The sequence below is a fragment of the Coffea arabica genome, chromosome 1e, assembly GCF_036785885.1.
Source record: "Coffea arabica cultivar ET-39 chromosome 1e, Coffea Arabica ET-39 HiFi, whole genome shotgun sequence".
NCBI classification, from domain to species: domain Eukaryota; kingdom Viridiplantae; phylum Streptophyta; class Magnoliopsida; order Gentianales; family Rubiaceae; genus Coffea; species Coffea arabica.
This window is the reverse complement of record NC_092311.1, coordinates 674550-688840: the sequence shown is the minus strand read 5'-3', so window position 1 is coordinate 688840 and position 14291 is coordinate 674550. Positions and strand designations below refer to the sequence as shown.

At 33.2% G+C, this 14291-nt stretch overlaps 1 protein-coding gene across 1 annotated transcript; it reads right to left on the bottom strand.

The window, feature by feature from the left end:
• Window positions 1–6414: 6414 nt before the first annotated feature.
• On the bottom strand, window positions 6415–8732 carry LOC113697586 (3,7-dimethylxanthine N-methyltransferase 1-like). The gene is made up of 4 exons (XM_027217267.2): window positions 8588–8732; window positions 8024–8440; window positions 7506–7766; window positions 6415–7007 (listed from the first exon to the last, which is right to left on the bottom strand). The coding sequence occupies exons 1-4, from the start codon at window positions 8660–8662 to the stop codon at window positions 6606–6608; spliced, it is 1155 nt and encodes a 384-aa protein (XP_027073068.1). The 5' UTR covers window positions 8663–8732; the 3' UTR covers window positions 6415–6605.
• Between the last annotated feature and the right edge of the window lie 5559 nt (window positions 8733–14291).

The following is a 14291-nucleotide window of genomic DNA, read 5'->3' as shown; positions in this document are numbered from 1 at the left end:
TTGAGATATGGGGATGAGCACAACAAGGGATGGCAACGGGTTGGTACAGGGAGAAGCACAACTAGGGATGGCAACGAGGGCGCACACTCGCGAGCATGTGTCCCGAGGGGGGTCATTGGGGCGGGGGCGGAGGGAATTTTTTACCCCCGTTTAGAAACGGGGCGGGGGTATACTCTCCCGCCCCACCCCCCGCCCCGCCACCTGTTTGAAATATATATATATATATATGTACATAATTATATATATATATAATGATATGAGTCTATTTGGATTCTTTGTTTTTGTCTCTATTTTTGAAAAACTGTTTTTCACATTCCAAATACTACAGTAAATGTGTATTTCAAAAACAATTCTAAAAATACCATATCCAAACATTATATCAAAAACAACTCCAAATATATATATTTAATATGTATATTTCAATTTGTATATTTCAATTATGTATATTATATTAATATAAATTGAAATATACAAATTAAAAATTATATATTTATATATTATATAAATATTTATATACATTAATATTATACATAATATTGTATATTATACACAATATAATATAATATACATAATATGTAATATTGTATACATAAATGTATAAATATTGAATACATAATATATTATGTACATTGCATTATAATATATACATTATTAATGTACTTTCATTATTATGTACATTATTGTGTATAATAATGTATAATAATGTTATGTATAATATATAATATACATAATATGTAATAATGTATAAATGTATATTATGTATATTATATTATATTATGTATATTATATTATATATATACACAATATTATGTATATTATACAAATTGAAAATTTGATATTATATATTTATATATTATATATTTAATAAATATTTATATAATGAAATATACAATAAATATTACAAATTTAAATATTATACAAACACCATATTTATAATATTATAATATTTTTAATTAATATTAATTATATTATATATATTAAATATTTATTTATTTGTATTATAAATATTTTATTTTAATTAAAATATATTTTGATAGATTAATATAAATATTATATATTATATAAATTATATATTATGTAATTTATTATATATATTATATATATTATAAATTTATATAAATGTACATTTATACATTGTATATATATTTATGTATATTTATAGTATACATTTATATTATGTATTATATATAATATAATACATTTATACATTTATACATTTATATTAATATACATAATATTAATTTTACATTTATACTTAATATTAATACATTAATACATTTATATTAATTATATTAATACATTTATACATAATATTAATATATATTTATAATATATTAATTTATACATTTATATAGTATTCATTTATAATTTATACATTTATAATAATATACACTTATACATTTATAAATATATTTATATTATGTATTATATATAATATAATACATTTATATATTTTTTTATAATATATATAAATATATTTTTTTATAAATATTAATAAATGTATTATAAATGCATAAATGTATATTTATATAAAAATTATAAATTATAAATTATAATTTATACATTTATATAATATTCATTTATAATAATATACATTTATAGATATATAAATATATTTATATTATGTATTATATATTATATATAATATAATACATTTATAATATTTTTATACATTTTTATATAAATATATAAATATATTTATTTATAAATATTTATAAATGTATATAAATATAAAAATTTTTAAATTATAAAAATACTCAAAAAATATGTTTTAAAAATACCTCTAAAAATAATCCAAAAAAATCTACAGTAAAAGTTTTTCATATAGTTTTTGAAAATAACTCCAAAAATAACTAATCCAAAAGGACTTGTATTTCAAAAACGAAATGCTACAGTATTGTTTTTGAAAAACAGTCTCAAAAACAGCTAATCCAAAAGGACCCAATATCAATTATACTACTAATTATACATGTCTATTAATAAAAATTATTAATTATTTATACTAAATTTATTAATATATTTATATTAAATTCCTAACTACACTTAATACAATAACACTCTTTCTAAAAAAACACAATAATAATTTAGTAATTGTAGTTATAAAACACTTTTTCTAAAAACACAATAACACTTTTTCTAAAAAAACAAAATAATAATTTAGTAATTGTAGTTATATCAAAAGTGAAAACTTGATTATTTTAGTTATATTTGTTTTATTATATTAGATTGTATTCAAATAATCTTTGTTTAATTATTTTTATGAGTTTCAATTGTAAAGTTACAATGAATAATAATTTGGTGATGCGTTGATATTTTAGTACTTGATTATTTGCTCAAATTTAATTATAATTAAGTTATATAATAAAAGTATTTTAACCCCACGGGTGCCCCCGCGGGGGAAGCGGGGCAGGGCGGGGGACTGGGGGAATTAAAATGCAACGGGGCGAGGTTGGGGGAGGTGTCCACCGCCCCACCCCTGCCCTATTGCCATTCCTAAGCACAACAGATCTTCTGTTCCACGTCTTGTGTCACTCTCTGTCCCATTTTTATTTTATTGCTATTTATCCTACATAAACATTATGTTTTAGTTCTTTTTTGTTTTCTTAACATCCAATAACTATTAACTAAGTAATACGCAAAATTTAATAAACTCAAAAAATCAAAATGCATAAAAAATGAGATTTTTTTATGAATTTTCTATTGTATTTTTTAATTTTCTATTGTATAATGCTTTTTTGAACATGTTGTATTAATTTTTTATTCAACTAATAGTTATTGAATGTTAAGGAAACAAAAAAGAACTAAAACATGATGTTTATGTAGGAAAAATAGTAATATAACTAACCTAGAAATGTGAGTGAGAGATATCCTAAAAGATAGTCAAAATTGTTTTTGATTGACAAGTGCCGAACCTGTGCAATAATAATTACCTACTCAAGAAAAATACAAATTTTATATATAGCGGTGAGTAGGGTCGAATCCACAGGGACTGGGAATAATTCGTCTCTTCTAGAGTTCAGTGCATGGGGGATTTTTGGAAAATATAAGATTACTAATTAACTAACTAATGAGACAATTAATAGAAATAAACAAGAATTAATCAAGAACCAATACGACTCTAGCCAAAGGTGCAACGTTTCAGACACAGTTCATTCAACTGATCATCGATGCAAAGATAATTCAATTACTCATTACTAGATTGGTTATAGTTGTCATACAAGCGATGAACAACCAGCCTTTTCTTAATTTCTTGATAGTTAAGGTACGGCCGTTAACTATTTCTCTAACCAAGAAATAACCCTAGTTACGACCATAGGATTTAATTACTCGATTGCATTAATAATTAGAAAAATCCAATCCTAACCAACAAACACATTACGAAGGTTTGTTTAAGTTAGATCATACGTTTCCCTAACATGAAACCAATCACGCTAGTCGCCACTGGTATTAATCGATTAAACAATTACGGATTCAATCAATTAATTTGGCATTAGATCATTAGGTTAATTCGAATATCGGGTCATTGACATTCAAATAACATAACAAGCATAAGCAATTAAATCAGGAAACGTACAAATACCAATGAATAAAAGAAATAAATAAAATTAATTCGATCTCACATATATTTGGAACCGCGCCTTCAAGTTGGCATTCGACTAGATGAAAGGCTTAGCCACGCCGCATAAGTAAATCTCTACGCAAATTAATTGATTGCAAAGGCATTGCGTTTTTTACTAGAAAGCAAGAAATAAAAGATATTCTTCCCTGGAATGCGTTAAAGGTCAGCTAGAAGAAAGAAAACTAAAAACTATGCTAAAAGCTAAAAAACTAGACCCGTCCCCCTTCTTCTGTACGTTTTTTTTTCTCTTTTTTTTAAAGCCAAAAGAAGTGACTCATCCTCTCTCCAGTGGTCCCCTACTGACTTGAGCCAATGAAGTACAAAAGATGGGCCCTAGCCGAATTGTCTCTTGTTTCCTTTTGCTATTAGAACTTCCCGTACCAGCCACCTCTTCATCAGCCCAGAAAGGAAAGGAAATCAGCTTTGGTCCCCTCTTGTGGCCCACGCTGATGGAGCTTTGTAAAGGACTCCCACGTGTGAAGTAATTTACTTCAGAAAGTCCCTTCTATTTTGTGTTTTGCTGTTCCATTCCCTGAAATTGAGTCCAATACCAAATATAAGTAAATATTGCTAATTAAAATAATATTTGACAAGGACAAAGGGGAAATTAATAATAAAATAACCAACAATTAACACCCTATCATTGATCTTGTGAATATGGAGCAAAGCTTAAGCTATAAGAGCTTAATTTCCCAATTTAAAAGGAATTCGAGCTTAATTTCCCAATTTAAGAGGAATTCTTTTTAAATCCTGTATGTACTAATCCAGAGCTTTGCCCTAAGGAATTGATTAATTACTGCAAAATAGCATTTTATAGAATGGAGGATTATTGTTGCCCTGTTATCTCAAAATATATTGGAAGAAAATTCTAAAGGAACAAAAGGGAAATAGAACAAAAAAGAATGAAGATCTGAAATTAATTTTTTAAAATTACTCCTTGATTTGATGATTCTGCTTCGATCAAAGTCAAATTGGAATCAAACAAAATGTGTACATATACTACATTTCATTCCATCATATACCCCATTTGTTTCCTACATTGAATTCTAAATTGCTCAAGCCAATTTAAACTACAATTTTTTGTCTGTTTGAAATAGTGTTTCTATCCATGTCTTCCATTTTTAATCTGAATCTATGGCCATAGTTTCCTATTTCTCCAAAACATAATTAGGGAGTAATTTTCTTCTTTTCCCTCTTTCATATTCCTTTACGTGATTTGAAACAAAAATTTGTACAGTTCTTTTTCTCCAAAATCGTAGTAGGGTACAAATCAATAAAAAGGAAGTTGGAGGATCTAATGAAGCTCTCTACATTCTAAGTATTTGCCCGGCCATTTCTTAACGCTCAGGATTGAAATTGCAAACGTTGCATGTGTTTGTATGGGCTTACAAGTCCAGATTTAAGACCATAACTTGCTAAAATAGTAGCAATCTCCAATACAACAACAATACTGTAAATATACAAGTACATTTCAGTGAATACTAAATGCAGAAATTACAATCCAGAGAATTTTTAAGTGATAAATTTGAAACACGAACATTACGAAAGAAACATAATTCTAGTATCACAACACAATGATGAATTTGAGGAAGAAAAGGATGCCACATCCTGGAATATCGAAATCTCAAGTCAAACTACTAGTTTGATGGAGGTGGTGAGAAGAAAGGGATTGAAGGAATGGAGATAGGGATACTGGGAATATTTGGAAAGGTTGGCAATGAAGCAGAAGGCAATGGTGGCACGGTCACCTTAGGAACTGCAGGCATGGTGGGCAGAGGTGGCTGCTGGTTGCTTGGCAAGTTTGGCAATGCCCCTGTAGGCAAATTTGGAATGGAAGGGCAATGATGGTATTGAAGAGGTACGGAAGGAATTGCTGGTTGGGAAGTTTGCAAAAGGTGCCGAGCCGCCTCGCTTACATGAATGCTTCAAAAAGATTAATGCCATCATCAACGATAGAACGAAGCAAAAGTTGGAATTAGCAGCCATTGATAGATTGATGCTTAAAGTTGAAAATTTTACTAGATTTGCACCAATGAGTAGGAAATTCTTGATTGATGTTGCGAGTTGAATGAGAGATACGATTCGGTATCTCTATTTATAATATGAAAGATTATAATATGTTTGATTAGATGTTGTTGGACAATAAATCAGAAGTTGAGGTATGGGGGTGAGATGGTTACGTCTACGGTGGAAAGTTCACTTTTCTGCCAATAGTAGGCAGAAGCAATGCAAGGAGGCCAACTGTGCTCTGTGGGGATGCACAACGAAGGATGTCCCGACACCACTGAGAAAACCGGATGAAAAAATGTAATACATTTTAAAATCATAATAAAAGTCCTCTTAAAAATTTATTCATCATCTATTGTCCAATATTTATATTTGATAAATTAAAACAGTTAATTAAATATTCTATTATAATATAAACAACTATATGTCATTGAGTTGATTGAATAATATTTTTTTTTGACATTTCAACTAGTTGTCAATTAAGTTTCAATTGAAATAAAGATTTATAATCATTGAAATTATTCAATAAAATTATCAATTTAAGATGAACATAAATATATGGGGATAAGATGAACCTAAATCATGAGGGATTATATATAGTTTTTTAATATACACAAAGTTATGTGATAAATCACCAAGCTACAATGGGTAAAAGGTAATTTATACAAAAAATCATCATTCCCAGACTTCCCATCGGACAACTATTTAGTGCAGTTGTCTTTTGTGCGGTTCTACCCGGTTGTTGTGCGTGTTCAAATATTTTGTGTACAAATATATATATACAAATATTGTACTAAATATATGTCAAAAATTTTATTCTTATACGCCACTTTTACTACAAATATAAGATAATAATATAATATAATTATACACCAAATAATATAAAAAATACAATACCCCATAGACCCCGAACCGCGTTAAATCCTTTCCCCATATCTAAAAACAAACCACAACACGACAACCAACTTAAAGCAAACTTTTACATGTCTGACTTCTCTGGCTTTTTGGCGAGAGAAATGATAAGACTATCATAGAAGCCTTTGCCCGAGCGGAGAACCTTTGCTGCATTCTTCTCAATCCTGTGGGATAAGTCAGGTAAAATAGCTTCTCCAAAATGACCTGCGAGGATGGGTTCGTAAACTGATCTAACGACAGATGCCACATGCGCTGCTCTAGCATGTTCATCGCAGGATACTGGGGAATGGGATCTTCCTTGGTAATCATCATCAATAGAGAAGCCAGCATCATAAGGGGCCTTAAAAGTCTCCAGGTATAAAATTTCAAAAGAACCTTCCTCCTCAACTATGCGCTTTACTTCTTCTGCTGAAGCTGCATAGACTGGAACATTGAAACTGTCCAATTTTTCTTCCTCCAGATGCCCCTGTATACATACATATGCCAATCAGCAAGTCAATTCGAATTACTGGACGTACAAGACTTGGAAATCAGCCAATTTGCTAAAACGTCAACTCTAGGAAAAAAAAACGAACAGTTTTTTTCCTTAATTTCAATATGAATATATTATTATTACTTGTGCTTTTAGTTCATATTATTATTTTTTCCAATACCTTTTTAACCAAAATGGGGGGGAAAAAAAGATAGATGACAAATTAAATCCCCCTATATTTCTAACTTGAAAGAATTATCTTAACTGTATTGGAGTTGTGTGACCTAACTTCCAATTAAAGGTTACTACCATCTGATTTACGGTGAACTTGGTCTACACAAAGTTTATTCTATCAAGGTTACAGAGGATAAAATTGCATCCATTTTGCAGCTAAGGTAGGAACCCTGAATAAGCTAGCTAGCTATCTAGTTTATTTCAGATAACAAGCAATGATCGAGCATCTGATCATCAAATAGACAGAGAAATGATAACCTCAATAACCAAGTCGTTTATTGACATCTCAAGTAAGTCCATGGAATTCGGGTTGCCGAATTCATCTTCTTTGCAAATGAAAGTAAGGAGCATTCGGCCACGTGAAATCAACTCTTCCGAATGAATCCTAAGAAATGTGGTAAAATCTTTCGTAAATTGATCCAAATATGCCTTCTGGACGGGCGGACGACTTGCTTTGGAAGAGTAAATGCACCCTTTGTTCGCACTGATCCCCAATTCAGTCACCAAACCGCTGGGAACCTGCACGTCTAGAGCTGGTAACTTATATAGTTGGATCATTTTGTTAGTGTTGCATGTGGGAATATAAATCATGAGCCACGAATTAAATAAAATATGTTATTAGTTTCTTCAGAAATCTCTTTCTTGGCTTCCTGTGGATATCTTGAGAATTATTAAAGAAATTTCCATGCATAGTTACTAATGTGTTGAATAAAAATCGTGAACTTATTTTTGCTACAAGAAAAAGTAAAAAAGATAGAAGGGATTAACTCAAAGACCTGAGATAACCAATGCAAACAGTAACAAGAGTGTAAAAAATGCATGGACTCCTCGGGGAAGAGTCTGCCGTAGAAAGAGCCAGGCATTGCGCCTATCAGGCATGATCCTATTTTGCGTCCATTTTCTTTCTCGAGTTTGCGGTAGAAGCTTGGCAGCGACTTGAAAACCGAATTGAAATCATTTTGGAAAAGATCATTCAGAAAAATCTGAATGGTGGGACGTTCTAATTCATTCTTCTTTTCCTGGCCAACTTTGTCAATACTTTGTACAATGTCCCGAACTGTTAAAAGTGTGTTTGGTCCAGAAGCGCATCCCAAATCCGCAACTTTAATGCACTTGTTGATGTTGGGCAAGTTGGCCCGCAACAATTCTTGTATGCATTGTTCAAGGATAGGTTTCACCCTGATGAGAAACAGCTGCAACACATACCACTCCAAAATACAAATGTTAAAGGGGGAAAAAAGACATAATAAGTTAGAGATCGACGTATCATAGCATGATTTACTACTACTCTGTGTGTGTGTGTGTGTGTTTTAAAGAGAGAGATAGAGAGACAGACAGACATTGTAGGATGAGTTCTTGGCGTAGCTTGTATCGCCTTCGCCTCCATTCATATGCAGGACTTCTTGGAGCTCCATTCATACGCAGGACTCGTACATAAATCGAATTGGGACTGCTAAAGAAGGTATCTGTTAATGATTAATTGTGCGAAATTTCGGGCTTAAATAGCGAAAATTTCATAGATGCGTATGCTAGGTAGCTACCCACGTGCGTAGAAAAGTCTATCAATTGGTCTGAAAGAAAGCGCAGAGTCAATGGGAACTTGACACGATTGATAAAAATCGGAAGTTGAGATATGGGGATAAGACTGGTAAAGTTGAGGTATGGGAATAAGCACAACTAGGGAAGTTGAGATATGGGAATAAAACTGGTAAAGTTGATATATGGGGATAAGACTGGTAAAGTTGAGATATGGGGATGAGCACAACAAGGGATGGCAACGGGTTGGTACAGGGAGAAGCACAAATATTGAATACATAATATATTATGTACATTGCATTATAATATATACATTATTAATGTACTTTCATTATTATGTACATTATTGTGTATAATAATGTATGATAATGTTATGTATAATATATAATATACATAATATGTAATAATGTATAAATATATATTATGTATAATATATTATATTATGTATATTATATTACAAGCCCTATCAACTGCCTTGAGTGAACCAGGATAGACGTAATCATGGTCTCTCTCCCTTCCATGCAAGAAAAATTCAGCTGAGCCCTCAAAATCACAAAGAATCTCAAATGCGGGCGCCCATAGAATTGGGCCATCTTCAATCCCTAAAGGTCCAATTTCTTGAGCTATAATTCGGCACCCAACAACCGACACAAAACCAGGCATGACATAAACTACATTGCCAAGCTCAGGATTTTGGTGAACCCATATTCCAAGCAGAGGAAAGACACCAACAATAAACCGGCAAATCGCCTCCTTTCCTCCACTCACTAAGATCCTTATAAGGAACTACCCCCAGTTTATCACACTGTGCAAGCCAGACCTTCTCAGAGGCCACTAATTCACACAGCCCTCGACAGCAAAGGCCAAGATTACCTAAATCCTTGGGAGTGGGGGACTTGGTGACTATGATTAGAACATCATCTGGTAGATGCAGAAGCAAGCTAGATCCACACTGATCAGGCAACATGACAAAACAACACCACAAATTCTCTTTTAGGCTTCAAACTTCAGCTATAAAAATCCCCTTTTGTACATGAAAAAAGCAATGTAATCATACCCTTTGGGGTTTCAAACTTCAGCAACAAAAGCTATGTTCTTTTCTGAGCATATAATTGCAAATCCCACAACAAATCAAGGAAAAACAAAAAATCTATAACTGTAAAAACCTCCAGTAACTTGAGAGTAGTACATACTGAAAAAGCTATAGCTCATACCTCTTCAAGATCAAAAGAATAGTATATACTTTAAAAAGCTATAGCTATAGCTATTCTCATAGCTTATCCAACTAAGAGAAATTTTGAGAACAATATATCAAAAGGGTTTGCCTTAGATTCTTGAAAGATTCCCCTAATCAGCTGAAACCCAATTGTTATGCCCCAGATGCTTCAATTTCTTGAACTTCAGAAAGGGAGTAATTAAGCTTGATCAAGGAAAAAAGAAAGCTTGGAGATGATCACAGAAATCATCACCCAATATGAAAAGGGATGATGTCCATATAATTGATCAAAGCTGGAAGTCTGGAGTATTTTAGAAGGAATTATTGAGAATGACAAAAGATGCATTGGAAAAGGAATTATCCCTGTCCCGTTTTTGCTGTATGACTTGGGAAGGGCCCTCTCCTCCAAACTAGGCCAGCTTGACAAATGGTGGTTAAACATTGACGTCCAAAATCGTTGTTTGCTCTACTCATATGGTCCACTAGGCAGCACGCACTCCCCACGTTTCCATCTTTTGCAACCCCAAAAAGCTCTATATCTTTTCAGTGACAACTAAGAAGAAGCATCAAGGACAAATGTTCTGAACTAGTACACGAAAAAAATTTTGGAGCTTCAAACCTTGATGAATTAATGGCAGCAGCATCGGAACTTGTTTTTTGAACACTTCTGACATGATCACGGTGTACTAAAATAGGGAATTGTGAGAGGTGCAATCACGCTGATTTTATTTATAGCATATTTGTTTTGGATAACAAATCAATCATTATTTAAAGCAATCCAACAGCTAAATACTAAATCAAAAGCATACTAATCCAGCATAGTTTTAGCAGTAAAGCTAGCAAAGTAGACAACATACATAAGGATAATAAGTTCCCACACAAAACTGAAGTCCTAAACAAAAGACACCAAATTGTAACTACAAAAAGTCTTTAGAACAGTCGATGGAGGTGCTTAGAAACCAGCATATTCTGAGTTGGATTGAAATGGCCCTTTGTCTGAAGGTGTAATGTTACTGGACACTTGACTAGAACTTGCTCCAACTACAGTTCTTTGTCCTGAATTGCCACCAAAAACTGGAGTTTGCTTGAACATTGCTTTCCCAAACCTTGTTTGCCTTATAATGACCTGTACAGTTCAAGTGAATGTAACAAATAATTATTATTTCCATATTGGCCTTTAACATGATATATTGAAGTAACCAAATACCTGAGTATTTGAAACTGGATGAGGGGGTCGAAATAGTTGGACCGGTTGAGGGTACATTGGAGCTGCAGAGTTGGACTGATTTGCACCTAGTTGGGACCCTTGAGTTGCAACATTCTGGGTTGGTTGTCGGGTCCTTGGCTGACTTAGACAAGCAGAAGCATATTGGTTGGTTTTTTTGTTTCCAGGTCTTGAATAATTCCTTCCCACACCATATGAGCTTCCTCTTTTCCTACTTATAAGGGACTCACCAATGAATGACAATCCATCAGGACCAAGAGGATTACCTCCTCCACAAATTCTTCCCCTTCCTCTGCCAACACCTCTATCTCTATGTACTCCTCTAGTTGCACCTCTACCTCTAGCATAGGTGACAGGAATGTCAATTGTTTCAACTCCAATTTCTATGATTTTTCCCTTATCCTTGTCCTTCCTATTGCTAGCAGTATCTGATTTCTTCCCTTTGTTAGCATCCTAACCAAGCAAAAGACAAATAGTTTGAAATTAAAATATGATCAGAACATACTATGACAAAATAAAGTAGGCGTATTAAAAGACTTAACCTGTTTAGGAGGTTCTTTGCATCTTCTCTTATTGTGTCCATATGCACCACAGTTACCACATTTTGCTCGTTCATAGTGTCTACTAATTGAAGTAGCACTTTTCAGCTCATTTGGTGCTTTCTTTCTTAACTTTTTTGGCCTACCAGGTTTGGTTCTCTTAAAGGGCGGCAAAATAGGATCATATTCATCTTCAACCCACGTGTTTTCATCAGGAATAGGTGTGATCATGTGCTGATATGTCAGTCCATATGCGTGTTTGCTATACCAGGGATGAACATATTCTAGAATATTAACGTTCATATGCATAAGAACTGCAACTGCATGAACACATGGTATTCCAATTAGATCATATTTTCTGCAGCTACAAGATCTCTTCCCAATGTCAACAATGGCATTTTTAACTCCAATTACAACCTCAAAGATCTCTTCACCAGCAAGTGTAACATCACATGTAGTCGCTCCGAGTCTCGCCTCCTCAATTTTCTCCATAATCCTAGGACAAATGTCACCCGTAAATGTAGTCAGTGCCTCTCTTTTCTCTTGAAATCTTTTCATCAGTTGCCTCCTGATCATTTCCATCATAGTCAGTATAGGCTTGTCCCTTGATCCTTTAATAAATTGGTTGAAAGACTCACATACATTGTTGCTTAATAAATCACACTTAGACCTACATGAGAAGTGAGATCTAGCCCATGTGTTTAGAGGAATCTTCATCAGCCAGTCATAGGCAGCTTGGTTTATACTTTTCAAAGCATTCATATGCTGCTTGAATTCCTTCATAGTATATGCTGATGTAGCAAGCCAGAGTAGTTCGTTCAAGTCATTTCCTTTATACAATAGTTTAAAATTTGCATACAAGTGTCTAATGCAGAACCTATGTTCTGCTCTGGGCATGATTTCATTGAAAGTCTCAACAAGTCCCTAAAAAAATTAAACATTCACATAATTAAGAAAACCAAGAGTAGCATATGAAAGAAAAAAACATTTTTTAAAAAAATTGAATGAGTAGAATTACCTTTTGCCTATCTGATATAAATACCCACCCCATATCTTCTGGTCTTCCAAGTATATCAATCATCAATTTGAGGAACCACATCCAAGAATCTTTGCATTCAGCTTCTACTACAGCCATGGCAAGTGGATACATTTGGTTGTTTGCATCTCTACTCACTGCAGCAATCAATTGACCTCCAAATGGCCCTTTCAAGTGACATGCATCCAAGCCTATGACAGGCCTACACCCAGCCAAAAATCCAAGAATCTTTGCATTCAGCTTCTACTACAGCCATGGCAAGTGGATACATTTGGTTGTTTGCATCTCTACTCACTGCAGCAATCAATTGACCTCCAAATGGCCCTTTCAAGTGACATGCATCCAAGCTTATGACAGGCCTACACCCAGCCAAAAATCCCCTTTTTTGTGCATCAAACGTAATGAACATTCTCTGAAAATGTGCAGGTGCAGTAGGTATTGTTCTTTGAACCTCAACTTTAGCCACACTTCCATTGTTCTGCCTCATTACCATCCCACAATAAGATCTAACCTTCAAATATTGATTCTCATGATCTCCATCAATTCTCTTCTCGGCTTTCCACTTTGCTTTGTACGCTTGGTCTAAGGATACAAATACACTAAAATCCCTTTTTACAGCCTTCATAAGAGCTGTAACATCCATTTTTGGATAATCAATGAACCTGTCGATGTATTTTTCAGCTAGCCAAGTAGAAGTCACAGCATTCATTTTAAACTTTCTAGGATGCACAATGTGTTCAGTCATATTCTTAATTTGAAAAGTGCTGCTGTCTTGTAACTTAGATGCATGGATTCTCCAGGGGCATTCCTCTTCAACACACACCACGGTAACCTTATTGCTATCATTTTTCTTGAACTTGAATTCATAACCATTTCTAATTGAGTTTTCTCTGAGTGCCGCCCTAAATAGTTTACCATCTGTGAATTTCATCCCTAACTTTAGAACAAGATTTGACATATCTTTCTTTGCATCAAAGACTGGAAATTTCCTTTCAAAACTTTCATCATCAGAATTCAATGGAGCATCTATATTGTCCAAACTAGTCTCACAACTATCATAGTCATTAGTGTTGATGGCAATTTGCTGCTCTATGCTGAAAGGTGCAGCACTACACTCTTCTTTCTTTGACTTTGTTATGTTGGTGAATTCATCATCATAAATGTCTCCATCATTAAAATACAACATATCTTCAATTGAAATACTCCTAGTGTCTTCACTAACATATTCAGAACTGTCATTATCAATTAACCCTTAATTGATAAGGCCCATATCAGTTTCAACGTCATTCACAACCTCAATATCAGTCATAGGAACATCGAGATGCAACTTTTCTATGTAAATCAAAATTGTTTTCCTACCATTATACATGGCACACATGTCCATCACATCAATGTTCCCAGCTAAGGGCTTGAGTCCACCATCCAAGTCACTATCTGGGACTAAAAAGTACATGTTGTATTCTCCAGATTTATAACCTATTCTTTCAGCTTC

Excerpts from the sequence above, each read along its gene's own strand:
- LOC113697586 (XM_027217267.2), bottom strand. The coding sequence starts at position 8,662 with ATGGAGCTCCAAGAAGTCCTGCATATGAATGGAGGCGAAGGCGATACA. Across the intron at positions 8,441-8,587 it reads CCAAGAACTCATCCTACAAT|CTGTTTCTCATCAGGGTGAA; the intron begins GTCTGTCTGTCT and ends TATGTGTTGCAG. Across the intron at positions 7,008-7,505 it reads TAAACGACTTGGTTATTGAG|GGGCATCTGGAGGAAGAAAA; the intron begins GTTATCATTTCT and ends GTATGTATACAG.